Source organism: Amblyomma maculatum, chromosome 5 (genome assembly GCF_055883805.1).
Source record: "Amblyomma maculatum isolate TAMU_Amacu chromosome 5, ASM5588380v1, whole genome shotgun sequence".
NCBI classification, from domain to species: domain Eukaryota; kingdom Metazoa; phylum Arthropoda; class Arachnida; order Ixodida; family Ixodidae; genus Amblyomma; species Amblyomma maculatum.
The window spans coordinates 134,476,666-134,504,299 of NC_139348.1; the positions used below are offsets into that span (position 1 = coordinate 134,476,666).

Consider the following 27,634-nt stretch of genomic DNA (forward strand, 5'->3'; position numbering starts at 1 on the left):
AGCTATTGAAACATAAAGGCTAAAAACAGCAACAGACACGGGACGGAGGCAGACCCGTGTTGTCTCATTCATCTGTCCAGTGTCTGCACCGGTTTTCAAGTCGTGATTGTCAATAACAATTAAATCACTCTTTTTATGTTGGCTAACGTAAGCAAAATAGAAATATTACTCCTTAGGTGGAGACATTTTCGCTTGTTTATGGTCACTGTTTGATGACATGCTTCACTTGACACTGACTGAAATACAAAAGCGCGATAGTTAAGGCGCGCCATCGAAGCAACCCCCGTTCCAGGCTGAGCATAAACCAAGCGCGCTGTCATTATCCGCTCGAAGACTCTGTAAGCACAGAATGGCTCGTCGACTGCCACCGACAGAGGAAAAATACTGCGGCACGTATAAATTCATAGCACGAAAGCCCTTGTTCACTGGGCCGATAATGCGTCTTCAACGATGGCTTCAGACCCTTGAGCACGATCCTCTCTTTTATGTTTGACAGCGAGTAACGTACCTTAGAAAGCCGAAAGTGTGAGGACGGCACATCCCACTTGTCGGGAAGCAGGTCAAGCACGTGATTGCAGGAGGGATCTGCGATTAACAATAAACAAGATAATTATTACATGGACGTAAACTGTCCTTTAAGACGTGGTATAATATCCCGCGAACCAACCTAATTGGCCAGATGCTGACGATTTTGCCTAGTGCATTCACCCTGCTAGCGCACCATGTTTATTAAGCAAATATTAAATCAAGGCACCGCAACGATGCTGAATTACTGGGTAATTGGTCTGGTGACATGTTTAGTACATTGTATTATTCGACTTTTTAGCCAAAAATACAATCACTCAGCATGAATACGATAACGGTGATTTGACCCTTACGTTGGCCGCCAGTAGACCACGCCAGTCGAGAGACGACGGAGCCGCCATCTGGTGTTGATTTGGACACCGTCACGTTCACTGGTTTGCCTGGCAGAGTAGCATCTGCGAGAAGTGAAAGAGAAAAGTACACAGGTGATCGAACCTCTGTACATACATATTGCTGACTGCAAATGTTTATTAAGTGTGGTTCGCCCATATGGCATTGTGAGCCGTGCACGTCATCTCCTCGCATTGTAGAGAACATTCCAGTTCATCGAGTGTACGTGCATGCTGTTTTGCTAAGTGATCACATTACTAAACAAAAGCGCTACGCATTTGTTACAAGCACTTTTGCCTAAGCGGTAATGGTATGTGGGAATTGACGCTCCTAAACGTCCCAACGACAGCGAGAGACGCTTCAAGCTGTACTATGGCCTCCATGTTAAGATGTATACATGACGTTCTCTGATGTACGCCGACATAGAAGTGTGGCCGCCGCGCCTGCAACTCAATCTCGCTACTTGGGGATAAACAGCCGAACATAAAAATGTGCTAAACCGCACTCTGACGCAAATTTACCTGAAGGGAAAATTATTTAAAGTATTAAGGTGTCTTTGTTTAGAAACACCTACTATGTTCTGATCATGTAGATTATTTGAACCGTACGATATCCATCTCTATCTTCATTACAAATAAATTTAGAACGCTGTTACCTGTTACCTGTTTACTCATACTTTTATTGTGGATTACTGGTATGAGACAGTGGGGGAGTAGGACAAAGCACAAACGAACAAAACAAAAAGACTTCTACAAAAAAGCTGCGCGCGCTACAGCAAGCATATATCTATTAATGAAAGCACCAGAGAACATTTCCTGAAATGGAGTCTTCTTTCCGTTGAGCAAACTTATAAAAATAAAAAATAAAAGAAGAAGCTCGTAAATCATGTACACGCGCTCGTCAAAACAAAGACAGAATTTAGAAGACACATTTTCTAGCACAATGCAATTCCTCATACTAGCTTGCTGCACACATATCCACATATTTCGAATCTAGCCCTCGAAAACTGCAGTGATTAACAATAAGGAAAGGCATAGTCAGCCTACTTCTAGAAACGTAAGCCCAACGACGCTTCACTCGCAGTTTCTGAATTTGAAATTCATTTTGTCCTGACAGGTTTTTCCATACGTGTGTTTCTCTGATGCCTTGCGGTCATATATGCATTCCTTTCGTATTCGTTTTTAATTACAGTAATGTGTTCTGTTTATTGTTTCTCAGCGATATGCACTGATATAGCCTTTTATTGCATTGTATAATTATGTTCATATTTCGTGTTGTATGTGTTCATGCATTTTTTTTTAACTTTTATAAGCAGTGTTCTTGCAGGGTGGGTATACGCCTATGTCAAAGATCGATACACCTTTTACCTGATCCCCCACGGTTTTCATTACTTTTCAACGCAAACCAAATAAATATGTTAAAGAAAGTCTGATTTATGCCAGCCCATTTTAAGGGTTCCTCCAGGTCTCGCCGTAGTCCTACGCTTAGCCGCATGCTGAACAATTCGCAGCAGTGATGGCCACAGTTTTCATGGAAGAGAGATACAAGAGTGCAGTGTACCAAGATTTCCGTACAAGCTGGAGAATTCCATGTGATCTAACTCAGTCTGCAGTCCTTTCCTACGACATCTATCTTAACAGGCAGGGTAAGATCGGCATGCAAATTAGTCTCTCAGACATATATCTGCCATCATTATTTAAAGCGCTCCAAAAATGCAGCAACAGGCACGGAAACGGTGAAGATATACGCAACACACCTGTGCCACTTACTCGGGGAGTATTGTGTCCAGGGACTCGTCCTAGTGGGGTTAAGCGGCCCGTTCTTGGACACCGCTGTTACACGGAATTGATGCCGCTGGTCGATGAGATTTGTGACTGGTATCAACCCTTGGTAGCGCTGCGCGGAATTAGACATTATTGCAGTCATTGTACACATTCTACAGCAATGCCAATTTCTGACACCTTCGCATCACTTGCCCATGCTTCAACGTGATCCCAGCGCAAGGCAAGGACACCTGTACTCACCGTTCCCAACGTGATCCACAGATGGGGGTCCCTGGCTGCCATGCCTTGGGTTCGCATCTCGGTCACAAACACAGCAGCCAAGGGACGGCTCCTCGTCTGCGGGCCATTAGAAGCGCCGTCTTCTAGCAGGTGCCACTTCAGGGTGACGCCATTAACGCGCGTTCCTTCTAGCCGGTAGCAGACGATCTCCAGTGGAGAAAGGGACCAAGTGACGTTGGCCGCACTGTTCTCCGCTGGAAAAACTCGAGAGGCTCACTAGGCTGCCTGCAGTGAACTGTAGGTGTCTAATTTACTGTAGCACCACAATCTGTGTGTGTTTCATATGGAGCAAAAAAAGAAAACGCCACTACGCAATCGCTATACCTTCTTTGAGCACCTGAAAAAAAAAAAAAAAAAAAAAACGACACCTAAATTATATTTTTCTGTTTAAGACCGACTTCGGACGATGTGTTTCTTTTTATTGGCATTTATGCGTGGATGTTCGTGAAAACTACATCGATATCACCATTCTAGAGATAAGGAGAACGCTTTAGCTCTGCATTTAAGAGTATGACTAAGAGTTTGAAGAGTATGAAAAAGGATTTTATTAAGGCTAACTGAAACGCCTTAGCCACAAATGATAACAGAAAATCCGAACAGAAGGCTAAATGGGTCGTAACAGGTTTCACATTTCCAATCCTGACAATGCCAAATAGATTACGAAGAAAAATCATGTACTTTTTTTTTTGTTTGATTTGTTGCCGTAGCCCGCCCTACGACATGAATTCGGAGGGGCGGTGCCATTAAAATGCTCATCTGCAATATTTCGCACTGCGGATGCAATTCGCGATTCTCATTAGTAGCGCATATTTGAGGCACTATAGGTGACTGATATTCAATCATGTCTCACTTTTCATTTGAGATTTTTTAACTCCAATAACTTTTGCCTACATTATTCGGTTTTAGCGACGTTTTTCTCGGATGTCTGGAGCACACGAAGAGTCGCTTTAGACGTAATAGTCTTCAGTAAAATAAAATACTCATCGTAACCCTGTAGGTGCGTTATTAACATGAAAAAGAAAGTTTATCTTGAATTTGTTACGCTCCTTATTCAGCTGTGAGAACATGCATTTTTTTCAGCTGTATGAGGTCAGAAAACCACAACAATCGAGGGAGTAATTACAACATACGAACAATCGCCACAGCTTACCTGAATGACAAGTTCATTGCTGAAAGTTTGTCGACTTAATTCTGTGATGAAAAATACAATTACCTTAACTACAGTGGCTCAAAAAACTCCAGAAGGTTATTCCTGTAATTCCTATAAACCTAAACAAACGCACTCGGTGATTGGGTGATTCAATTAGCCTAATGGAAAGCATATACTCACCGGCGCTTGTTTCGTGGAAGAACAGGCAGCCACTGTTACACTGTTCTGTTTTCTGCAATCAAAAAGTCGAGTAGCGCACCAACCCTCGTCAAACCATGCTGCTCGTCAAGAGTGGGAATAGCTAACTGCAAGACACGTACGATATACTGTGCTCATAAATTTCTTCAAGGCTTAATTTATTCGTGAAATTCCGCATGCAGTGAAAGAAGCTTTTACCCTTCGAGTTTTCTCACCGGTATCGTCCATGGAGAACATACACGTGTCCCTTCTTTGGGGTTGTACAAAATCTTGTCGCCTGCTTACGTCACCTGCTATTGTCATCGCACAGTAGGCAAACGTGTGTATGCTGTCCACCTTTATCGAAATTTCAATGGAAGCCAAATTGAGTCGCAACCGTAGGACGATACTGACACACCGCACGAAAAATGCAGAAGTGGCGGGTAGAGAAAACAGCGACCTCTTGGTTGATATTTTCGGCAGCGGTCAATTTAGTACAGCGATGTACCACTCTTAATTGCAATAGAGAAATATAACATATCTTCATCGCGTTAGGCTGGCGACATTGCGCATGCGTGGCTGTTAGCGGGGTGTGAACGCTTTAAGCGACCTCTTTTAGCTTTGCGGAGACCAACAAGGCGCGGCGAGCTGCTCACCCGCTTCATACCAAACACAGCATCAGTACTACGTCTTTCGGTGTGATATATATATACTCACGCACGTTCTTTCGCAGTGTCCGTCTCCGACGCCAGCAAGGCAGCCCACGAAGCACTAAAACGATCCGAGAAAACAGATTTTACAGCCTATATGGGCATCTTTACATCTGCAACTTAAACAAAGAGCACTGTTATATTTCAGCGCACTGATTTGTGGATTACAGCATTTTCCCCTAGGATGCACATTCAAGGCTCTGTTCTTTTACGTCATATGCTGCACAAATTGTGAAGCGGTGCCCCACATACAGCGCTTCAGGTCTTTTTAGACAGTAAAACATGCCGTCGCTCTTCTCTGGATCATTGGATGGTTAAGAAATCCGGCGAATGGCTGGGCAACTGTTCCACTACCGCGCTTCTCCCAAAATCACCGCTTGGGCAATCTGCTAAGCTATTCCGGGCCGGATTCCGCAGTAACTAACAGCATCAGATTTACATATATCTTCTTTTTCAACAGCAGCAAACATGACCAATTGGTCATTGTAGTAATGACATAGAATGGTTCTTTCCCTTCAGACATCACTGCGCACGCGCTGCATAACAACGCGCATATGTCATATATAGCGCATATATCTCATGTGCCATTGGTCATGTGTACGTGTAAGCGGCACTTGCAAGAAGAGGACATCCGGCATCGAGCATGCGTATTGTGCTTTGAATGCATTTTCGAAACCCCGCTTCAAAGAGTAATAACTTTAGTCCCAGTTGCCACCTTTAGTGTGCTCATGGATGATGGCGCTATCTGCAGAAATTGTTAGCAAAAGTTATTTCCGATCGACATCATCATTTGAAAATCATTTCTTTTTCTTTGTTTCTTTTCCCTCGTAATTCGTTTACAAGACTTTTGCATATCAACAAATTTTAATATCGCATCTCTTTCACCGGTTTCATTCCTAGGCCATTTACCAACAATGTGTGTGTTTTTATATCTTGAACACAGATTACTTTACCGACCACGAGCGTCTAAAACTCAGTGGAGACCTCAGTTACGGTCCATTCAAAGCCATGTTTTATACCTGAAAGTTACGGTAAGTTCTGCGCACACGTATACACGGCTTTTCTGCCCACAGGTAGGTGCCAAACATAGTTATTACTCTTTCGACATAAACCAATAATAATAATAACAATAACAGGACGATGCGGGTGCCGAAGTTTTAATGATCGAAAACCAATAATCGCGTTTTGTGTCTTCCTCAAGCACATACCTCTCGGCAGAGCTCCTTCTCGCAGGTCGGCGGCAGCAGGTACTCGTCGGAAAGGTCGCTCGTCGTCGTTGTATTTGCTTGGAGCTCCATGAACTGTTGGTTATGCAGGTACGGCCAGGAAAGGAAATTAGAAAAAACAAAACTGACGGTCTCTTCCAACACAAAGGGCAGGTGACAACCTAATTTGGTTCGAAGAAAATGGCATCGCTGTTGCAGTAAAATATCTTTAAAAGCCTTTACCACATGATTTCCTTTACCATTCAGTCCTGTATGTGCCCCAAAAGTAAAAGTGTGCGGTCAACGTGCAGGCTGCAACAACAAGGACAATGTGCATCGTTGTATTAGCTCACATAGAATTGCTTGAATTAGAGAACAGACTCGCACTGACCACGCCAGAAAGCCGGGAAGGAAGCAGTTCCAAAAGACCCATCTTGAGCTTTTTCTGCTGAAGTTCCTCGTGTATGCGTTTCCACGTTTCTGCCGGCATGTGTGTTCATTGATGCGTGTTCGACATATGCGACATGTTGCGTTCTGAGAGTGTGCATAATCTTCTCAATTGCGCGAGTACCACACGTGTGTGTGGTACTTTGAGGTTTTCTGGTGAAGTGCATCATGTGCGTGTTTCTGCGTTTGTGCTGGCATGTGATAGGGCAAAGTTCTTTGTAATTGTGGCGGTGTTTGTTCAGTGACAAGTGGTCTCTGTCCAAGACGTGTGGCATGTTGCGTTTCACGAGTGTCGTTAAGTGTGTGCATGGCCTCCTAAATAATTCGGGTCACAAGGGAAACCTCACTGTACTATGACGTCATCACCTTCATTGACACCCTACCTCTCTTTTACTTCCTCTTCTCCACTTCCTCAGTGTGTAGTAGCAGGCCAGGTTCTCTTTCTTTATCGCCGGCCGACCTCTCCGCTTTTCTTCTCGTTAAATTACTTTTTCTCTCTCCATCTTGACCAAGGTCAGCTCAGTTCTGTGTTCACTGCTATGCTTACAGTAGGCAGACAGAAACAAAAGGAAGTTTCACTTTGTAGTCTTTCTAAATGCAAAATATTCCATAATAACTAGCAAGCTCTGTTGAGCTTGCTTCCGCACTCTCGTTCTTTTTTTAATTTTTTACAGTCTCCATGAACATATTCGTTACAAAGAACACTGAAACAATCAATCCGTAAGCCGCTTTTTGGTTATTTCCTGCATTGCAAAATCTTCTTTGAGCGCTGGCGTCCATTATTAGCAGATAGTGCAAGCCCGTGGAAGAAGCGAGCGAAGAGTAAGAGCTGATCTAGTGCCCTGCTCCCATGATGTGCTCCTTAGGAGGCGGCATCCATCAAAGGAGTGGAGGGGGGCACTTCACCCGCCGCTCCCAGTTCAGCCGTGCAGAACTGTACCGTAATTAACTAGCAGGCATATCTCAGTTGTTCTGAAAAAGCCGATGTCCTGGGCAGTGAGCATAGAGCTCCTCCACGCAGTGTCAGGCGTATAGAGAAAACAAAGGATCAGTATAGATATCTTACGTAGCTGCCTTCTTAACGCGTAGAACTAACCTCATTAGGAAATTATCGAGTGAGGCTGCAAGTGGACGAATTATAAATTGCATGCTATACTAGCGTCGCTAATACTCAAGTGGTGCCTCCGTGGGCGTAATGTGGAGAGGTTCGTGAACGATTGCGTGGCGGTCATGAAAAGCAGCTGCATGTCGCAGGTCCATATCAGTGCATTAAGCATTTCCAAAGCCAAAGTGCGTCATTGGAAAGCGGCAGATCTAGCATTAGTGCTAACAACAGGCACGTCGCCCTTTCCACCGATGACATTAACATTAAAGGCGCGGTTCATCTTCTGCGAAGCTCGAAAGAGGCGGTGAAAATTTATTGACTGCGTTTACATTTAATGAATATCAGTGCTGAAGATTAATTGTCGACACGATATGACCTTGAAGTGGTGTGTACGTGTTAACGCGATAGCGTTAAGAGCCCCGTTCACCGAAAATTCGGTGGTAGCGTCGGCGTTATGGGCGAAAAATCACCAGCATGCGCTGCCAGGCTCGCAGGTTCGCCAAACGCTACGTTTGGCAGGAGCTGCCAACGCGGATCTCTCCTTTCACATTGGAGGGTGATGTCAGAATCAGCCTGCCAGGACCCTTGTACTCACGTTACCCCTACAGATCACACAAGCACGTTCACACGGGCTAGAGAGGGAAGTTATATGTGGGCTGGTACGTTACACTACCGCGTCGTACCCTTAAGTGTCCCCCATAATTTTTGTTCTATTAAAGGTGGGGCGGGGGGTAAAGGCAAGTCGTGTCAGGTATATTTCATGTATATTTGCAGATATTCTATTTTAGAGTGCAGCTCTTTGGCACCCATTCCTGCTTTTCGCGGCGTCGTCGGTTTCCTCGTAATCAGCTTCATACACAAATAAAATAAATAAATACGTGAATCGAGCCTCCTTTCCTTGGATCCTCAGCCGAAAGAACTGCGCCACGCCCGGTATCGTAAAACGCACATCATAATTATCCTTGTCTACCGCGCAGATGATAGTAGCGATGACAATGATGCTGCAGTTAGTGATAATGACAATGATGACATTAGCAATGATAATGACTGTGCAATCAGTTTATACTGATAATGAGAGCAAACTTGATGCACCGTGTGCACCAGCAACGCTTAGGCATTCGGATTTCTGCTGTGTACATTCCACAGTATTCTCAGAATTTTAGAGCGCAGCTCTTTGGGGCCCAGTCCTGCGTTTCGCGACGTCACCGTCGGCGTCACCATTGTCCCTCGTAGCCAGCACCGCAGCCGAGGCGGGTTTCGCGCGTGTATGACGTTGTCGGCGCTGTAAAAGATTAATCAGATTCTCCCGCTAGGTATATCGAGAAAAGAATGGTGCCATGCATAGGATAGAACGTTAAGGAAAGGTGTACAGACGACAAAACGTTTGATGTGGTTGAATTAGGTAGGTAATTACAGTGAATAACAATAATAATTGGTTCACAGAAAAGGAAACGCGAAATGTCTGTCACACCTGTTCTGTGGACAACTCAGCCGAGCCGTAAAGAAAGGGAGGAAGATGAGAGTGAAAGCGGAAAGAGTGAAAGGGGTGCCCTATAGGAGGGCTTCGTATTAATTTTGACCACATGGGAATCTTTAACGTGCACTGACAACGCATAGCACACGGACGCCTCTTCGTTTGGCTTCCATTTAAACTTGGAGCCAGCTAAGTGGTTTACAGGGAAGGTAAGGCCCAGTATCTGTCACTCGCGGAAGAGGAACTAGTTGGTATAGAATGTGTTGGTTTGTTTTGGTTTGTGGGGTTTAACTTCCGAAAGCGACTCAGGCTATGAGACACTTCGTAGTGGAGGACTCCGGAAATTTCGACCTCCTGGGGATTTTTAACGTGCACTGACATCGCATAGCACACGGGCGCCTTTCTCTTCACCTCCGTGTGAAAAATAAAAAAAATGTCTTATTGTACATACATGTCTTGTTAGAATTATTTGCCTCAATCTATCGAAAAGGTGAAACAGGCGATAAGCTGCTCTAATTCGCATAAGTAATGCAATCGCCGGCAATTTTTAAGCGTCTTTTCAAATGGAGACACACTCTGTGCATTCGCGATGCTAGTGGGAGGGGAGGAGATGGCTGCACCTGGGGCTGGGAATGGTAGTCACCCGCTGTTTACGGTGAGGGCTCTCCTGCCACCAGTGGTTGTACCTGTAGTAGGTCGTCATTACACCCGCCAACGCGTCAGTGGTGGACGACGGTTGTTACGAAGCGCGTCTTTCCTTCTCCCTCTTTTATTTCTACTCCATTTCGTCTTTTGTACGCACGAGGCAGTGGAGGTAGGTGGCTGTTCCTGGCCCTACGGGACCCTAGCTGTTGCGGCACGCGTCTTTCTCTCCCTCTTTTTTTCTTACTTCTCTACTTTCTCTCTTCTGTCCGCACGAGGCAGCGGAGGTGGCTCAGCTGCAGAGCCGTGCAAATGCAGGCACGTGCGTTTTCTTTCCTCCTTCCTACAGTCGCAACAAAAACATGCGAGTATAGCATGTAGTATATAGTATAGCACCTCTAATATGACATAGTCTAGTGTAGTGTAGTACATATACATAGTATATATGTATATGGTATAGCAGCCATGCTCAAGCCACACGGAGTCTGCAAATTATATAAGCTCGAAACGATAGGAAGGCAGCTGCTAGGTACGCAAAAAGGGTCCTATGCATGAAGCGAACTTCCTTTGCAAAACAAAACAACTCCTCTGCAAAAACAATGCGTCCAGGCGCTTTGTTTTTCCTTCCTCTTTGCATGTATGTTCTTTCTCTCTAAAATTATCATAGGAGTAATTCTGGTCAAGATCAACTACAAAATATTAAAGAAAATTAATAATATCACCATACGTTTACCTTGGACTCGTAGACTGTTGGCGCGTTTACAAGTAATACTAGTGACTGCTGATTATCTAGCAATGAAATACGTGTCAAAAACAGTACACAACATCGCTGAAATCTGGAATCAATATTGCAAAGAAAATCTGCAGGGCAGATGGTATAGGACAAATTAAATTAATTTCTTCAACTCTCAAATAATCCATCAGTAATTGTTAACGCCAATACGCATCGCGTACGCCGAGCCATTGAACCATGGAGGTGTATAATAACCACGAAATAACTCACAAGGTCGAGGCAGTACGCCTGACACTGAGCGACGCGAAGTGCATCCTCATAGGTAGCAGAGTCCGGTGCGTCCCAGGATGATCCGGCCGGCGCAGAAGCAGAGACACACCACCGCAACAAGAACAAAGGGATCGCTGTTGCACTGATCACATGTCGCAAAAACATCTCCAATGATGCGGCGCAATCAATTAGGTCAAATGGTGCCGTGATCCCCTTCAAAGTGTGCTGAACAGAGACGAACGACGAAATACACGAGGTCCCGCAAGCGCTGCCGACATTAGGCCTGAAACAGTCCACTTCGCGGTGAGCTGGTTCTCCTGCCGCGTAGCAGACGATGACATCCCAAAGCAGACGAGCGCCAGGAAATTGGTGGCGCCAACAGAATGCTGATAGACTGGGTGGAGACGAACGCTTAACAAACTCAAAGAAGCAAGCATCGCTTGTTTCCAGTCGGGAGTTAAGATAGCATAGCACCACTCCATAGAAGTATGCAAGTAGAGAGCCGGCTTTGCTTTGATGTGGGCTCTGAGAAAAGGAACCGAAGGCGGAGATAAATGATAGAAATGAAGCACAAGGTGCAAACTTTGCCGCCGCGACAAGCCACTGCTGCGGGAAGGATAAATGATAGGGTTTGGTTGGGTTTGAAAGCTTGCGAGCAGTACGCAAGGAGGAAGGTCGAGTAGCCATTGGCTAAAATGCGAGACAAGAGAATGCGACGTCTCCTGTCTGCTAGCTACCGATACGCGCAGAGACGCCGCCTTTCAGTGACCGGAAATAAGCGAAACGAAACTCGCACATCCTTTAAATACTTTTTTTTTTAATATTTTGCGCCGTCTCGGGGCAAAGCCTGCGGGATAGAAATGGTCAGGGATATGGAACAGAAGTTTAGATTAAGCACGCCTTTTTTTTTCTTTTTGGCGGCAGTGGTCCACACAACTTAGCATTTTTAAGGCCGAAGCCGAGAAGCTTCTGATAATTAACATTGCATTTTTTTTTCATTTACATTTGCTTTCAGGGCAAGTGTTCGTGTTCTCGATGCAAGTGCCCCGGAACCGCGAAGTGATTGACCACTTCGCTAAGGACGGTATCGACCACTTCGCTTTCTGGGCCAATCACGAGCAGGACTTATTTTTGTCTGCACTGTGGCGGTGTCTGTCCACAGCTCACAGCCAGAGTCTGGGAGCAAACAAGCTGTTATGGACCACTCAAGGAAATTCGGCAAAAGTCCCTAAGGCTGAATTCTGAAGTGCAGACGGGGGCAGACTTGAATCCCTCTAGTTACCAAGGAACCCAATTTTCTACGATTGGTTTCATTTCATTAATTTTTAATCAATTCCGTCATGACGTCACTCATTACAAATGCAACAAATGCCGGAGCATCTAACTACCAATCACTGAAGCTACAAGATCTTGCACTCCGCACAGTAGTTTTTTATTTTATTGACATGCCCATAAAAAGGAAGGAAGGGCATTGCAAGTTCGGTTGAGGTTTAATCGAGACCCGTTGGAGGGTTTGACTCTCTGCCACGTGATTAGTAGTGTGCTAGGGGCATCGACATGAGATGACCAAATGAAAACAATGCTCAAGCAGCTTTTTTTTTTTTTTTTTTTTGGGGGGGGGGGGGGGAGCTGTATGATAATTGCATTTTCCTGCGCGGCCGCCCGACAGCCTTCAACGGTCAAGGCGAAATACATTATTAACGACGTAGTTTGGCAGCTATAGATTTTCCTTGAAAAGAGGAGGGGGGTTGGTGTAAGCGATATGAGGAACCTTATAGAAACGAAAGCACATCATACACATGTATGACCAAGTCTGCACTATATATCACTCGCTTCGGCAGTCCAAGCTGAGTTCGAGCTTCAAAGAGGTGTCTCTAAAGAGAAGCATATGCTTCTGGATCGTCTAATTTGGGAATTCCGTCAGATGTCGACTTCTTGTCTTCTCTGCAAATTCTGATTCTCAGCGCACAGTTACTGCAATGTGTTTTAATGCGCTTATTTATGGTTTTTTTTTTTTTTTAGTTCCTCTTGTTCCCTTGCTTTCTTTGTTCACCCGGGCCGTCTGATACTTTTATCCTCGCTGTTGAAACTACTGAGGAAGTTTATTTCCACAAAGATATGGATACCTAGTACAGAATGGTGCTAAAGCGTTCAGTATCCCATTTGAATGAGGCTATCAACTAGAAACCATACGGGAAATGTTCTGAAACACCATTATAAAGTTTATTAGCCTAACGAAAATCAACCACCTGGGCCTGCCACCCAGAGCGTACTTCTGTAGGTGTGTCAGAGTGACATGATGAGTTCACTCTGTGTCAGAGTGACTGCGAAAATAACTGAGTATGAGGTCACCTGTACTTGCCAGCCTGGACAAGCTGCTGTCATACATACCTCGCTGGAGCGAAAACCGTGAAAGAGGCAACTACCAGTGGGCTTCAGTTACTCCGGCCATTGACTTATACATTGGAGTGGTACCAAAACTGCCCCTCGAAGGTGAAATCTACCTGAAACCATATAAGGCATATATACGACCAGTTGTATCACCGTCTAAGAATCTATTTCACTGCTTCGGCAGCCGCACCTCGTCGCCACCTTTCCAGCTTGCCGCCATATACACTAAAGAAATTCGTTCAAGAGGGCGAGGCGCACATTCTGCACCGCTAGCAGGAAGCAGTCATACATTTCTCGGATTACATTTCTCGGATTCCGTTAGTATGCAGGTAATTATTGAAATGAAGCCAGGCTCACTGCTCCACACTTTACGGAACGATGGTGAATGGTAGCAGGTTCACGCTTTGGGCACCCGTTCTTCCTATGTAGCAGTTGTGGTTATCAGTTCAGTTCAGTTCAGTCGTTCAGTCGTGTCTGACTCTTCGTGACCGTATGGACCATGTCACGCCACGCTTTCCGGTCTCTCACTATCTTCCTAACATCACATAGCTTCATCTGCAGTGCCTCGAGAATGCCATCTAACCATCGCGTTCGCTGCCTACCCCTTCTCCGGCGACCCTCAACCTTTCCCAACATCAAAACTTTCTCCAGCGACTCCTCTCTTCTCATCAGGTGACCAAAGTAGCTGAGCTTTAACTTAGAATTTGACTCTCCAATGAGCAGTCAGGGTTTATGGTCGACAATATCGACTGATTTGATCTTATGGCAGTCCAAGGAACTCTCAAGAGTCTCCGCCAGCACCACAATTCAAACGCGTCAATTCTTCGGCGGTAAGCCCTCTTCACAGTACAACTCTCACATCCATACATCACAACTGGAAAGACCTTAGCACGAGTTATACGGATCTTGGTTGGCAGACTAATGTCTCTGCTCTTTACTAGGCGGTCAAGGCTAACCATGGCTCTTTTTCCCAGAAGCAGGCGTCTCCTAATTTCACGGCTAGAGTCTCCTTCCGGGGTAATCTTGGAGCCCAAGAAGAGAAAATCTGTCACAGCTTCCACTTCTTGTCCCTTGATGCTTCAGGACTTGATAGGGCAAGATGCCATGATCTTTGTCTTTTTAATGTTCAGTTGAAGCCCAGACTTCTTACTCCCTTCTTGTACGCGCAGGTGCGGTTATAACACGCTGTTAATAAGAAGGAAAAAAAGAGCTCTGGCTGTAGTGAGACGGGGAGCTTCTCTCTTAAACCCCAAGGGACTGACACAGAGGCAGCTGTTTAACGTTCCAGTTCTTTATTGTCTCGACAACTTCATCGAAAAATAACGAAGCGATAAGTGCTTATGTACAGTTTACAAAGATGCTGTGTTGGTGCATGTCTATAGGTTCGGCTATGTTCTCAACACCTGCATAAAATCTTGATTGAATCGAACGTCGGAAGTGCAGAGTGCACCGGGCGGACTGAGGGAACCGGCAACAGAGAGACGACCTGGATGTTCTGATAAACCAAAGAGAGATCAGAACAACGACTATACTCACCGATGTTCTCGAAGCACTCCACTGTGCGCTTTTGGAATGCGCGAAGAACCAATATTGAACATTGATTGGGACCGAGTCGCCCTAAATTGGCAACCTGGCTTACTTGTTAATTGTTACAAATTTTATGATTTCGGAGCAATGTAAAGTGATGTAAGACGTCATTTTATGTTCGAAGCATACTGCGATTTTAGGAGCAAAAAAATTCGCAGTCAACTCTATTTGGAGTTCTTTCCTTTTCTAAAAAAAAAAAAAAAAAAAATCTCCGGTAAAACTTGAACAAATATTTGCGGAGCAGTACAAAGTTTACAAAAGTTTACGGCATGGAACATCAGTGATACCTCGTGTGCGTACAAAAGTCAAAGTTAACATAAAGTTTTTTGGCTTCCCGTCATCACGCAAACGTCGCTTATCCGTTTCTGCCGTCACGGTCTCTAAGTCTCTAATATGCTCATGCCTTATAGCCATCCCTTTTATATATTCTTTACACAGTGTAAACGTTATGTTCTTGTTTTATAGGAAGCTATTCCCAGTGGCTACGAAAGAAAAAAAAAAGCCTGAATGTCGAAGTATCGAATTCATGGTATGTTACGTCATGAATTTGCAACGCATCAAGTGCAGCATGCGAGGCTGCTATTCGCACCAAATTTGGCTCTTGGTGCCATCGATCGCAGCACACACACACTATCCTCAACTGTTTTATTTTTTCCGTCGTAAAACTGATCTCAGGAAGTTTCACCCAGTCTGCTGAGGGTGGCAGTCACCGCCACGACCTCCGTTCAGCGTCTCTCTGTTGGTGGTTCCTGCAGTCCGCCTCCGAGGTCCGAACGGCGCGACATGTGCCCGACGCGTGCAGCTATACATTGGCCGCGTGGGTTGTCATGTCAGGTCGGTAATAACTGTACAACGGTGGTAGCGCGAGTCTGGGGAGCATCGGCGCTTGTATGTATATAAAACCCTCTAGAAAGTATAGAATGTATGAGGCAAGAAGGCACGTATGAGATGTCTGAACAGGTTGAACGCGCGAGTGATGAGAGCGCACCGGGCTTGGGCGGTTGCTGTGACTGGAGCGCGCTGTGCGTGTACATATACTATTGCGTAGCTTGTGGTTATCGCTCTTAAATCAGGCCTGGGGGGAATGAACGGGCGTTGATACGATAACCGTGCGAAACTTCACTCGTATGAACCGTGTCAGGCCACTGGCGGTACCTTTCGCACTTGCGCTGCACGCCATTCAACAGAAACGGAGGTTAGCCTAAAGCGACTGTGAGGTTGAACTGAACTTCCCCTATAGAGATCTATAATCTTTTCTAACGTAACCGAGCAGCCAAGGATACTTATTTTCTGCTTGATTTGCACAATTCTCATTTTGAAGCATCATATTCAAAACTAGGCCTTCAATTACCACCGCGAAAATTAACTTTTCTTCAGTAACCTATAGGTCAAATCCAGAGTGTCACACTGAAAACAGCCAAACCGGTAGTTTATATTCTAGTACTGACCATATTATTTGCACAAACTTTTAGTACGTGTATCTGTGTTTTTCCTCGACCTTACATACAAAGCATATCGCCTAACTGCTTGGATGGCGGCACTGCTTACGGAGATAATAAAATTATGCTTTTTGCTCACTTCTTGCTTAGATAGATTTAGCTGATTTCTAAAATAAAAGAGAGTCGGGGAAGGGGGGGGGGGGGGGGGGCGACACCCGAGCCATATACACGCTTTCAGCCGTTGGAACTCTAAGGGCCAATAGAAATGCTGCATTTTACGTTTCAACCAAAGAAGCCTCTGTCTTCCTGGGAGTCAAAGCGCCGAATAGCAGCACCTCTCTACCTCCCAGTGCTGTTGGTCCCAACCCGTTCATAAAAGTGAAGTTTCGCGCAGTAGGCAGCACTATAGGCGTGTTGTTTACGAGCATGAGACAAAGCAGTGGGGAAATTGCCGTCACGTTGTAAGTACACGTGGTACCCTTTTGCTCTCCTTGAACAAGTCCTTGTGGTTGAAAAGAATTATAATTTTTGACCAGTATATCTAGCGACGGTCCCTTAAGTGATCATGAAAAACAATCACTAGAAGAAGAAAACAAGCAAAAACACACCGTATTCCGTCAGCTGTCTCAGCAACGCAAACATTCAAGCGAGTTTCACTGATATCGAAGATAACGGATATCATAAATAATGCTCCTCCTCCCCGATATCCATTCAATACACTCCTAGGCAAAAAAAGAAGAGAATAAAAAAAAACAGTTCGTGGTGGCCCCTCCCACCCAATTATAGGATGCATCCCGGTGGCCCATGTTTCGCCAGCGAGCAGAAGCCGCTAAGAACACGCGGTGAGGTGTTCCTCTATTCTGTTGAAAGTGGTCGAGAGGAGCCAATCCTAAAGTTTGTCTTTATATTATAGGGTGCTCGCAGAGCTTTGCAGTTTGGATGGAAAACAAAAATTACCTCTACGGCTTTGTTACGTTAGAATATGATCTTAAATACCACTACAAGATTCCGTTAAAAGCAAACGATTTTTTTTTATATTCTAGTGAATATTTGCGGGTAATTTTAGTCACTCAGTCTGTCCGTTCATTCTTTGAACCATTTAATCTTTTAAGTAATTTAAACGACTGATCGACTGGCTGATCAATCGGTCGATCTAGTCATAGCTCAGCAAATAAATAAATAAATAAATAAATAAATAAATAAATAAATGAATGAATAAATAAATAGGTGATTATTCATTTTTGCGAGCAGGCAAGTAAGTTTAGACAAAAGCACGCGGACAATCTTCCCAGTGCTTCGCTCTTTGCAGTGAAATTCCGCTTTCAAAAGAGAAGCAAGCTGCGAAGCGAGGAAACGAAACCGGCCTCGCACATCTGCAGTCGACGCGGATTCCGAGAGCATAACCTAGTGTGCTTGGTGGGGAATGTGACGACAGACTAGAATAAAATAGCAAAGCTAAATGCAAAGCTGCAAAAAGGACATCGTTATATGCATATTTCTTTGGACCTGTGAGCACGAGAACTGTAAATTGGGACTGTGCTAGGTAATGTGCATACGTGCAATGCAGGCTATATTGCTGCTCGGGCATAGATTAGTGCATGGCGTTGAAAACTGCTTGCACCTTGAGGGGGGAAAGTGGTTAAGTTAGTGGGCACTATGGTGGTCGGAAATGGCTCGCAAATGAGCCTAGCGAGGGCACCATTATGAATTTTTGCTCCCTGTTAGCATCACTCCAGCGTAGAAGAACGTGATGCTTTTGTTTCATGCGCATGGTAGCGTGCATAGCCGAAAGTATTTAGAGAGGTTTCGCTGGCGAAGTTTGACTCGCACTGTCTCCGGCGAGATTAGTTATTGCGGTATTCGCGGAGCGGTTGCATATTTAAGCTGCATTCGCTGAATTTGACCACGTGCTTTAACGCGACAGACGCCTCTTGCAAGCAGCATCTTCTGCGTGCGGTAAAAGGGCTTTCTTAATTGTAGTTTTGATTGCGCAATTTTCGCGTCTTTTACAGTTCAAGTACCATTCGTTAAAAAGGCCGCTTTCTTGCTCCGTAAAAGTCTGTAATTTGGTAAGTCCGTGAGTGGTACACATAATGCAGCGTACTTTAAGTCACGAATGCGATTTGAGGTCCAGCTCATTCCACGAAACCTTAGTGGAGCAAGGTTTCTCTGTTTAGTCGCGATACAACAATTGAAATTCTTGCTCCAATTAGGGATAGTTGAACTGCCTTGAACGCTCCCCATCTACTGTGTGCAAGCGTACGTGCAATAGCGAAAGGAAGGGCGTGAGGCTTTTAAAGTAGTTATACAAAGATGCCACGTCTCAGGTGAAGCAAGAGTACTAACGTGAGCGGCTCTCACTGCAACCGAAACAATACTGTTACCTCATCCTTCCATTTTGTTCGAAACACGCCCAATGGGCGCCGCGAGTTCCTACTTCTAACGCGCGGCTTGGCCGATGGAGAGCGTGGCGCTCATGTCGCCACCGCAGAAACGAGTGTCTTCCCGCTTGCATAGGGGGCGCTACTCGTTGTCCTTGCGTGCGGAACCTCGACGGTCCGCGCCACAACGATGTTGGTACCGAGGCACCTTGCCCTAACTCTACTCGAAGATCTTCGATTCTACCAGTTGTGAAACATCGTAAAAGGCGAATTCATTAAAACTCAGTGGCGTGCTTTGGCCAGACTTGCAAGTTGCACACACTACCGAAGCTCCCTGCTGGTTAATAACTGCGGTGTCGCCTGGAAACGAAGTCAGGGGAAATATGCGGTACCGAAATTCTCAGGTAAAATAGTTTGAAAAGATAGGAAATCATTGAAATTCAGTGTTTCTGTACTTAAAGGGCAACTCCGGTGGTTTTTTGACATTAGAATATTTTAATAAAAATTTTACTGTAGATTCTCCTCTCCGTCCTGACACATTTTACAAAATTTGGGTGTCATACGATAATCCGTTCGCGCGCAACACGACTTTAAAATATGCTGTTTTCATGGCTTAAGTTGAGACAAGTTGAGACTATTCCTGCCGGCAACACTAAGTTTCTGACGTCACAAACAGTATACCGGAGCTACTGGCCACTTCCCTCATGATGATAAAATTGTGATGCTTATATTGAACTTCCTCAGACATTTTATGCAATGCGCCATGATTTCCATACTTTATTTTCACCATCCAACGCACGTACGAGTGTTTTCCTAATACTGAGTGTGACGTCACCATTTCGTCAAGTGGGACGTCGTTTCTGGCCTTGAAAGCAGTTTCGGTTTCGCTGTTTTTCCTTTTTAAAAATACTTCTAATTGGAATTTCGAAAAACTTTCTTGTGTTGGCGTCAGGACGTGCCGAGGAATTTAAATCAACCAAAAACACAAAATAATGGAAAAACCACCGGAGTTTTAATGCTCAATGCCGATGGCAACTTTTCATTGTAACTCCTATAGACTTCGTCTCTGCCAGATCCCCACAATTTATTTAGCTTAGAAGTGAATAGAATTTGTTTTGAAGGAAAAGAGAATTTCTGTCTGGTTCCTTTAAGCTTTACAGGCTTGTAGAGCAATATACATGCGCAATATGCTGAACATAATGGCCCTCCTCATCGCATTAATTCAAAGTGGACGCTCTTGAAAGATAATAACAGAAATGACCACAAAAACTAGTCAGTTTTTCGAGGACGTAGTTTCCCAACTTGTACAATCAAGGCGCTTTGGCTTTCTACCTATAACTTATTTGCTTCACTGTCCGGGCTGCGACGAACAACCAGCCGATCACAGTATCCCTTCGCGACCACCAGACACGACGACTAGCGAATGCATTCCCGTGCGCTCTGCAGAGATTTGTCCAGTGGGGCTATTTCGCGCCATGTTGGAGCTGAGCTATGGCGGGAAGAGTAGTATGGAGTACAGTGCTCACGATTCATTGGCGCTAGCTTAGTGGTCCCTTCAAAGCATAGCCGCGGCATCCGAGCCCTCTACGAGAAGCTCTTTGCGTATTCTCAGAGTGCAGTCGGGATTAGGGTGCCACGGCGGAAATCATTCATAGGCCATTCTTCACTGGGTTCACTGTGCACTGGATAAAGTTATAGCATGTGTGGATATAAGAAAAACACCCATACTACTTGGGACTCGTAAGGAGTGGCAGCCATGGGCCCCCATCCTCGAAGGTGCGCGACCTAAACGGCAGACCTTCTACGGCAAGTATTCTTGTACGCGACTATGGCCTCGCACAGAGTGATGACAGCGAATGGTCGTGTCCCCGTGCAATATAGTGAACCGGCATGAAGATGAAAAAAAAAAAAAAAAAGATTTGCACGGCTTCCTTGACATCTGAACCGAAGCCGCATGGGACTGAAGTTGCACTGAAACCCAATACGACTGCACTTATCACGTTCCGCGCTTCACTCTTGACATGTCGCGTTATGAAAAGTGAAACCATTTCTCGGGGCGCACATTCAGCGTATCAAAACGGTGAAAGAGGGCCGGCTGCCCTTAAAGCAGCGGCGGATTCCGTGAAGAACGCCTCGACGCCTGCGCTTTTCCTTGGGGCTGGCCCGCGTCTGTGTTGGTTCTGCGTGGCGGTGTCGATAGATGAGCCCGAGTGGGATCCGCGATGGCTGAGCTTGGAGACAAGAAGGCACGAAGAGGCTGCTGCGCCGCAGCGGTCACAGCTTTCCCATGGCCGCCGCTGCCATCTGCACCAGTTTGCGACTGGAGCGCCGCCGACCGCTGCTTCCGGACTGGCCGTTCCTGCGGAATGGGAAGACGGCTTAGACCAATTGTCGAGCGGGAGAATGCTGCTTCACTCCGAAATCAGGCAGAAATTTCTACGTCTTGTTTTGCGGAAAAACAATTCGTTTTGCAAAGGTAATTTCACAGATCGAAATCAGTGTATGAAAGGAGGAGAGAGAAAGAGCAAGGTTGGCGCGATGCTGTGGAGGTCGAAGCCCCTAGAAACGATTTTCATTAAGTTATCTACGTCCCTCAGAAAACAATTATTGTTTTCAGGGCCCACATTCTTCTCCTGTGTCTGAACTCGCGTCTGCAGTTTCGTGGTTTAATTTTTTCCTCCTCCTCAGCCAAGTGGTGTAGCGCAGGCCTGAAAATAAAGACACATAAACAAATAGTGTTTCTTTAAAAGACAACAGCCAAATAAACCTGCAAAAGTCTATGGTTAGATATTATTAAATTTAAACACACAAATAAAGGGGTGAAAAAAAGAAAAGTGAACAAGAAGAGCGCCATCTTTCAATAAATAATTTCTAAAAAAAACAACAACAACATGAACATGTGCTTTTAACTAAATAACAATTTGAAAGTTAGGACTTGTCTCATGATGGAAAAATCCATACAACCTCACAACCTTAAAACCTTAACTCTACCTGAGTAGTAAAAGGGCAGTGGTTGCGATTGACGTCGATAGAAACTATCTAAGCAGTAGTTCAAACAGAAGCAGTTGGTAGACCCACCCTCCACAAACAAGAGCACCGTTGCAGACTAAACAGACGGACGCAGAGAAGGAAAGGCTATCTTTTCTTAGCGTTTCTTTATTTGGTTTTCCATCCCGTTCTCTTCGCTTAAGTTGACCCATCGAGTCCTGCAATGCTTGTAGAGCTTATTCACGGGACGTCAAATGTACAGCGCGCCTATACAGGAAATTATGGTGCGTTACAAGTTGGCGGTCGCGTCGTATCGCCGTCACACGAGCAAAGGGCAGCCGGTAAATCTGACAATGATCCCCATTCGAAGATGTCAGTGTCCTACAATACCCTGTAAGAAAAGTTGAGTGCTCGGCCCCATTTCTGAAGCAGCAGACTATACTGGGCCCACTACCACGGCTCAGTTTGAACCTTTATTCTCGAACCTCGCTATAGTATGGTTATTATTCTTATTTAGGGGCGGGGAAGGGGGGGGGGGGAGGGGAAATATGCATGGTAGGGATCACAGTATTTCCAGGCAGGAAAGTTCTGACATCCACCTAATCTGGTTGAGAATCATGTCTATACTGCTATGATACTGCTTCTCGTGGCTTGCCAATAGCACCCCCATAATATAAACAACTCGAAATACGGGCAGGTTTGATTGGGACCATAATTTTTTTATCTACTTCCGTTTTGCTAATTGTGGAATGTGTCTACAGTGCTGGCACCACATTACGCCATTTTCTTTTCGTTTTAGGCTGATTACACAGCTGGAACTCACATGCCGGAATTGTCTGGTTTAAATTTTCGAGTTCTGGTCGAAAAGTCAACCAAGCAACGTTGATAGCTGTTACGTGCGTGTTATTCAATAGGCAGATGTATACGGACACGAAGCTAAGCAAGCGGGGCACCGAGCGTTATGGACACCATTTGTGATATTCGAAACGTTCCCACTATCTGACGCCTCATTGATATTGCGTGTAACGGCACGAGAGCATAAAGCAGGCACGTTACTGGTGAATATTTGAACTGTCTCACTGTGAAATATTCATGCGTCCTGCCCTGCTATTTGGCATCAGTAATGAGCCACATTATATGCTATGTGTTAGCAGACACTAATTTGGGCAGCGCGTAAAACGGTGTCCCTGAACTTTTCATTTGTTTATTGACGTACTAGAGAGATTTAGCCTACCGTGATCCGCGATCCGCCACCGTGACCCGCTACCGTGCGTGGGCGGGGCGCACAAGCTGATTGGTCCCGACGCGGCATGTCTATGGGCCAACATCCAGTATGTGGCGCCATCTATAGGCATCAAGGGATCTGGGCATGCGCAGTGGAACGCGCAGTGGCAGATCACGGTAGCGGATCGCGGATCACGGTAAGCTAAAAATCTCTACTATGCATGCAAATTATCGCGAAATGGCGAGTTCAGCGGCTGGTATAGATGTTGCGGTATATGGTATGTTCACTCCTGTTTGGTATAACTTTCCACAACTGCAAACACACAGCTGCACATATGGCATCTGACAAAGGTCATAACGAAAAGCTCCTCCGTTTTAATTTAGACCACCTCATGTTTTTTACCACGCGCTGACATCACTCAGCATACAGGCGTTTTTGCATATCGCCTTCATTGAAAGGGGGGCCCAGCAGCCGGGATTTAGATTCCGCCACCCGTTGTAGTTGCAGAGCCGAAGGACAAAGGTGGTAAGTTAAGCCACTACAGCGGATTCATAGAAGTGAAAAATGGGTGGCTACAAAGTAAATGAAACTCGATACACGACTCGATCTAACGGTTACAAAGTGACACGTCTCCGCGCTGCTTGTGTGCGGAAAGACGTACTGCTGCCTGAGCGCGTACTTGTGGACGTGAGCCCAGATGGCGGCCAGGAGCGCCGAAACGTCGTCCAGGGCGTACTCCTCCACCATGTCCTGAACTGTGCGGCCTAGCGCGTCCTCCACGGCCAGGTTGGCACCCCACGAGAGCAGAGTACGCACGCAGTCCGCGTAGTTGCTGCAAAAAGAAAAACAAAAGGCGCACAAAGCGTCGCCGCTTCAGGATTTCGGCACCGAACTTCTGTATAAATTGTGCTTCACAATGAACGGATTCCTTTTCTATGATTTAGACGCGCGGGCCTATGCGTTATCGAAGACTATTGTGAAAAGCATGCATGCACGCTCGAATAAGTGCACCCAGTTAAGCACGCGCAGTACCATTTCTTTGTCTTCATGACGGTGCATTCAGACCACTTTGTTAACATAAGTGTATGTCATTCACTACTGAAACCACGTGCATTCGTGCATAAGTGCTTTTAGACGCTGTTCTTTCTTTTTTTTACTTGCTTCATGCCATACGGGCTGCTAAAACACACTTTTCCTGTGGCTAGAAAGCTTTTCATAGAAAGCTGGAGTGGCCTGCCTCAAGAGAGAAAATAGGGCTCACTTCAGTGCCGCCAAGTGCAGCGGAGTGAAACCGTCGGCAGTGATGTTGTCGACGTCGGCTCCCACCTTCAGGAGAACCTACAACAACATATATTGGAAAATACATATATTGTCCACGCGATACCCCTAACTATTGATGCTGTAATGAAAGATACAAGTCGGTTGGTACGCATTAAACGCCTTCATGACCTACAGCCATATGCGTGAGGAGCATGCAGTGTCAGCTAACGCTCACTTCAAAATGTAGTGGCCTTACTGCTCTGTGTGTATGCCTCACGTGCACAAGGTGCGAAGTTCGGTCCTGGGTGGCATGTGGTGCCCACTGGTTTCCAAACAGGTATAAAGTTTATTCCAGCCTTGCGCTGGGCCATTAAAAGACCAATGAAAACCTATTAAATAAAGTTAGAAAACGCGCACGACCAATAGGTATGCAATCAGTCATCTGCTCAATAAAAAAAAAAAAAAGCAAGCTAGCTCGATTAGCGCCGAACATATGGACGATTGAAAATGGTGTTCCATGCTCTCCCCCACAACTCAGTACACGACGACGCGCAAGAAAAAAAAATGAATAAAACTTGTCCGCCCTGCCTCGCCCCTGTTACTTGGGAGCCTCCAATGAATGGGCGCAGCCAGCAATCTTCTATGACATCATCGGGTGGTGAGCGCACAGGGCAGCGTCGCCCTAATCGTTTGCGAGCAGTTGCCAGGGGCACTTTCTAAAGATTATTTGCAAATTATAGACTCCACACAGACCTTTTAACTTGACTCGGTTTCCCTCTAGACATCGTCTATGAATTTCTTGCATTATAATATTACTGCAAGTACTAATTCAGACCATTTCAGGTGCCTTTTAAGGGGTGAAATGTTTGGGTGAAGTGGTCTTTGGAGTACCAGTTGCACACATTACTGCTAGGTATCCGTTATGCTACTTCTTATGAGCAGGACAACGGCACGCACAAATAAGCGGACTAAAGGCAAAAGACAGTGTCGCTTCTCCTGTCTCTTATGTTCCATTCTTGTTTACTCGCGCGAGTTGAATAGCGAATAGGTTCTAGTTTCCAGTTGAGAGTAGAGCCCTTCTGAACGACGTCACAATGTAAACATTGAAGAGATGCAAATCAGATTTGGCAGTGATGACGCGTGTGACAGTTCGGGGTCTCGTTAAGTGAATATGGAAACGACACTCATTTGACGTGATTGCAAATTGATGCTCCATTCCGGGCAAACAAGGGAAGAATTTTTGACATCTTGGCGGGTTGTTCTACTCCCTTACGGGGCTGAAACTTGAAAGCTAATTAAAAAGATTCTCCTTAAGCTGAGGACCACGCAGTGGGCTATGGAACGAAAAATGGTAGATGTAACGTTAACAGATAGGAAGCGTGCAGAGTAGGACAAAGAAATAACTCGAGTTAGTTACATTCTAGTGGAAATCAAGAAGAAATTGGCAGGACAGGACATGTAGTGCGTAGAGAGGACAACGGGGAGGGGGGAGGCCTTCAAGTCAAGCGCTTGAAGACCGTGCTGCATGACAAAATTGTGCACCCTACCTCAAGACATCCGTTGTGACCATTCATGGCAGCCAAGTGCATCGCCGTGTAACTTGTAGGATCGAGAGCAGCCACGTCCGCGCCTTCAGTCGCCAAGTACTGCGCGACAGGAAATACTGTTAATAATGCTTCACTACGAGACCATTCGTGCTAATACGATAACTTTTTCCACCTAAGAGCTAATACGGGTTAGAACTCGGCAAAAAAGCCACTATGATCACGACTTACCTTTTGCAATACTTTCACCTGAAGCCCTGTTCTGTGTCGTTTCGCGAATATGAAGGTTTTTAGTTTATTGACAATATATAACTTCTGTGCCAAGTAGCCTAACTTGTAACTGATAAGGGTATTGTTTAGGTAGATGATTTACTGACACTTAGATGGTATGCCTTTGCCAAAATTAGCCATAGTGGAGCAGTACGTTATTCCAATAGCCCATCAAGCTGTGAGTTTCTGTAAGGTGAGACGGAACTTTGTTTTTACCTTTTAAGATTGTCAAGACCTCCTATTTTTTAGGGAAGCCAGATGGGGCTCCGACATGACAATTCCCTGCTCTTCGGTTACTTACAATAAATACTGCATTAGGGTAGTTGTCAGCAATGCTGAACGCCTCCAGGTAGATCAGGGATAACAAGGAACACGTGACGGGTGCAGAAGCTATAGGCTCACCTTCACAATTTCAGTGTGACCGTTGGCAGCAGCCAGGTGAATGGGGGTCCAGCCTCTCTCGTCGACAGTTCTGCACATGAAGAACAAATGAAATATTCGCAGATAAAATAATATATTTTGGCAAGTTGGCGTGAATACATCACTTACAAGAGCGCTTACAGATCACTTTGGGTTTCGCCATGACACTCGGCCTTTGGCAAAAGTGGCCACCAGAACAGAAGCTTTAGTGACTGTATCACTGATATAAACTGAGCGATCATTGCAGCCCCAGGTATAGTTCAGAGCTAAAAGCTGACTTTATATTCATAGTCCGTCAACAGCGTATCAATTTGGTGGGCCGAAAAGCGGACATAAACGGTCGCTTGTGCGCTGCTTCGTCGTGCATTGACCTCGCGATGCTGTTGGCACAACAGTACAGCTTCCTTTTTACTACGAATTAATGAAGGCTGACCGCCGAACAATTGACGCGTTTGAATTGCGGTGCTGGCGGAGACTCTTGAGAGTTCCTTGGACTGCCAGAGGATCAAATCAGTCGATATTGTCGACAATAAACCCTGACTGCTCATTGGAGGGTCAAATTCTAAAGTTAAAGCACAGTTACTTTAGTCATCTGATGAGAAGAGAAGAGTCGCTGGAGAAAGATCTGATGCTGAGAAAGGTTGAGGGTCGCCGGAGAAGGGGTAGGCAGCGAACGCGATGGTTAGATGGCATCCTCGAGGCGCTGCAGATGAAGTTATGTGATGTTAGGAAGATAGTGAGAGACCGGAAAGCGTGGCGTGATATGGTCCATAGGGTCACGAGGAGTCGGACACGACTGAACGACTGAACTGAACTGAATGAGCCATTGCTCACTAAACTTCCTGGCAAGTCATAAAATGGTCATTGTTCTACAATGTATAGAGCGATAAATCACTAAAACCAGTTGTGCAACGTTGGCAAGGTGTGAAAATGCTTAAGCGAGCACCTAAATGACACTATAATCAACTTTGGCGTATGTCGCGGATAGTATGACGCGAAGTCTCTACTTTACAGAAATGAAAGTTAAGAAAAATGCTTTAACCAAGCCGAATAGTCGTAGAAGCCGCAGAAGTCGTGTCGTTAAAGTACTTATTGATTAGCAGATCCTCTCTCGTAATGCCAGCAAAGGAAATGGGGTTTGGAGCTGCAGGGAAGTGACGCGCCGCTATAGCCGCACCCATCAGGCAGATAAAGTGGGCGTCCGAGTATTGCTACGTCCTTATGTTTTTGGCTGGTCT

General features: G+C 45.4%; 1 protein-coding gene and 1 pseudogene across 1 annotated transcript in view; both read right to left on the reverse strand.

Moving 5' to 3' along the window:
* Positions 1-11,056, reverse strand: part of LOC146189625 (tyrosine-protein kinase receptor torso-like) — a 29,141-nt gene extending 18,085 nt beyond the window's left edge. Inside the window, exons 1-8 of the mRNA XM_084605308.1 lie at positions 10,892-11,056; positions 6,224-6,316; positions 5,023-5,076; positions 4,309-4,360; positions 2,940-3,181; positions 2,685-2,811; positions 879-980; positions 509-585 (exon numbers count right to left, since the gene is read on the reverse strand). Coding sequence (XP_084461434.1) covers positions 509-585; positions 879-980; positions 2,685-2,811; positions 2,940-3,181; positions 4,309-4,360; positions 5,023-5,076; positions 6,224-6,316; positions 10,892-11,056 — 912 coding nt within the window. The remainder of the gene's footprint in view (positions 1-508; positions 586-878; positions 981-2,684; positions 2,812-2,939; positions 3,182-4,308; positions 4,361-5,022; positions 5,077-6,223; positions 6,317-10,891) is intronic.
* Positions 11,057-20,963: 9,907 nt separating this feature from the next.
* LOC146189626 (uncharacterized) overlaps positions 20,964-27,634 on the reverse strand; it is a 31,829-nt pseudogene continuing 25,158 nt past the window's right edge.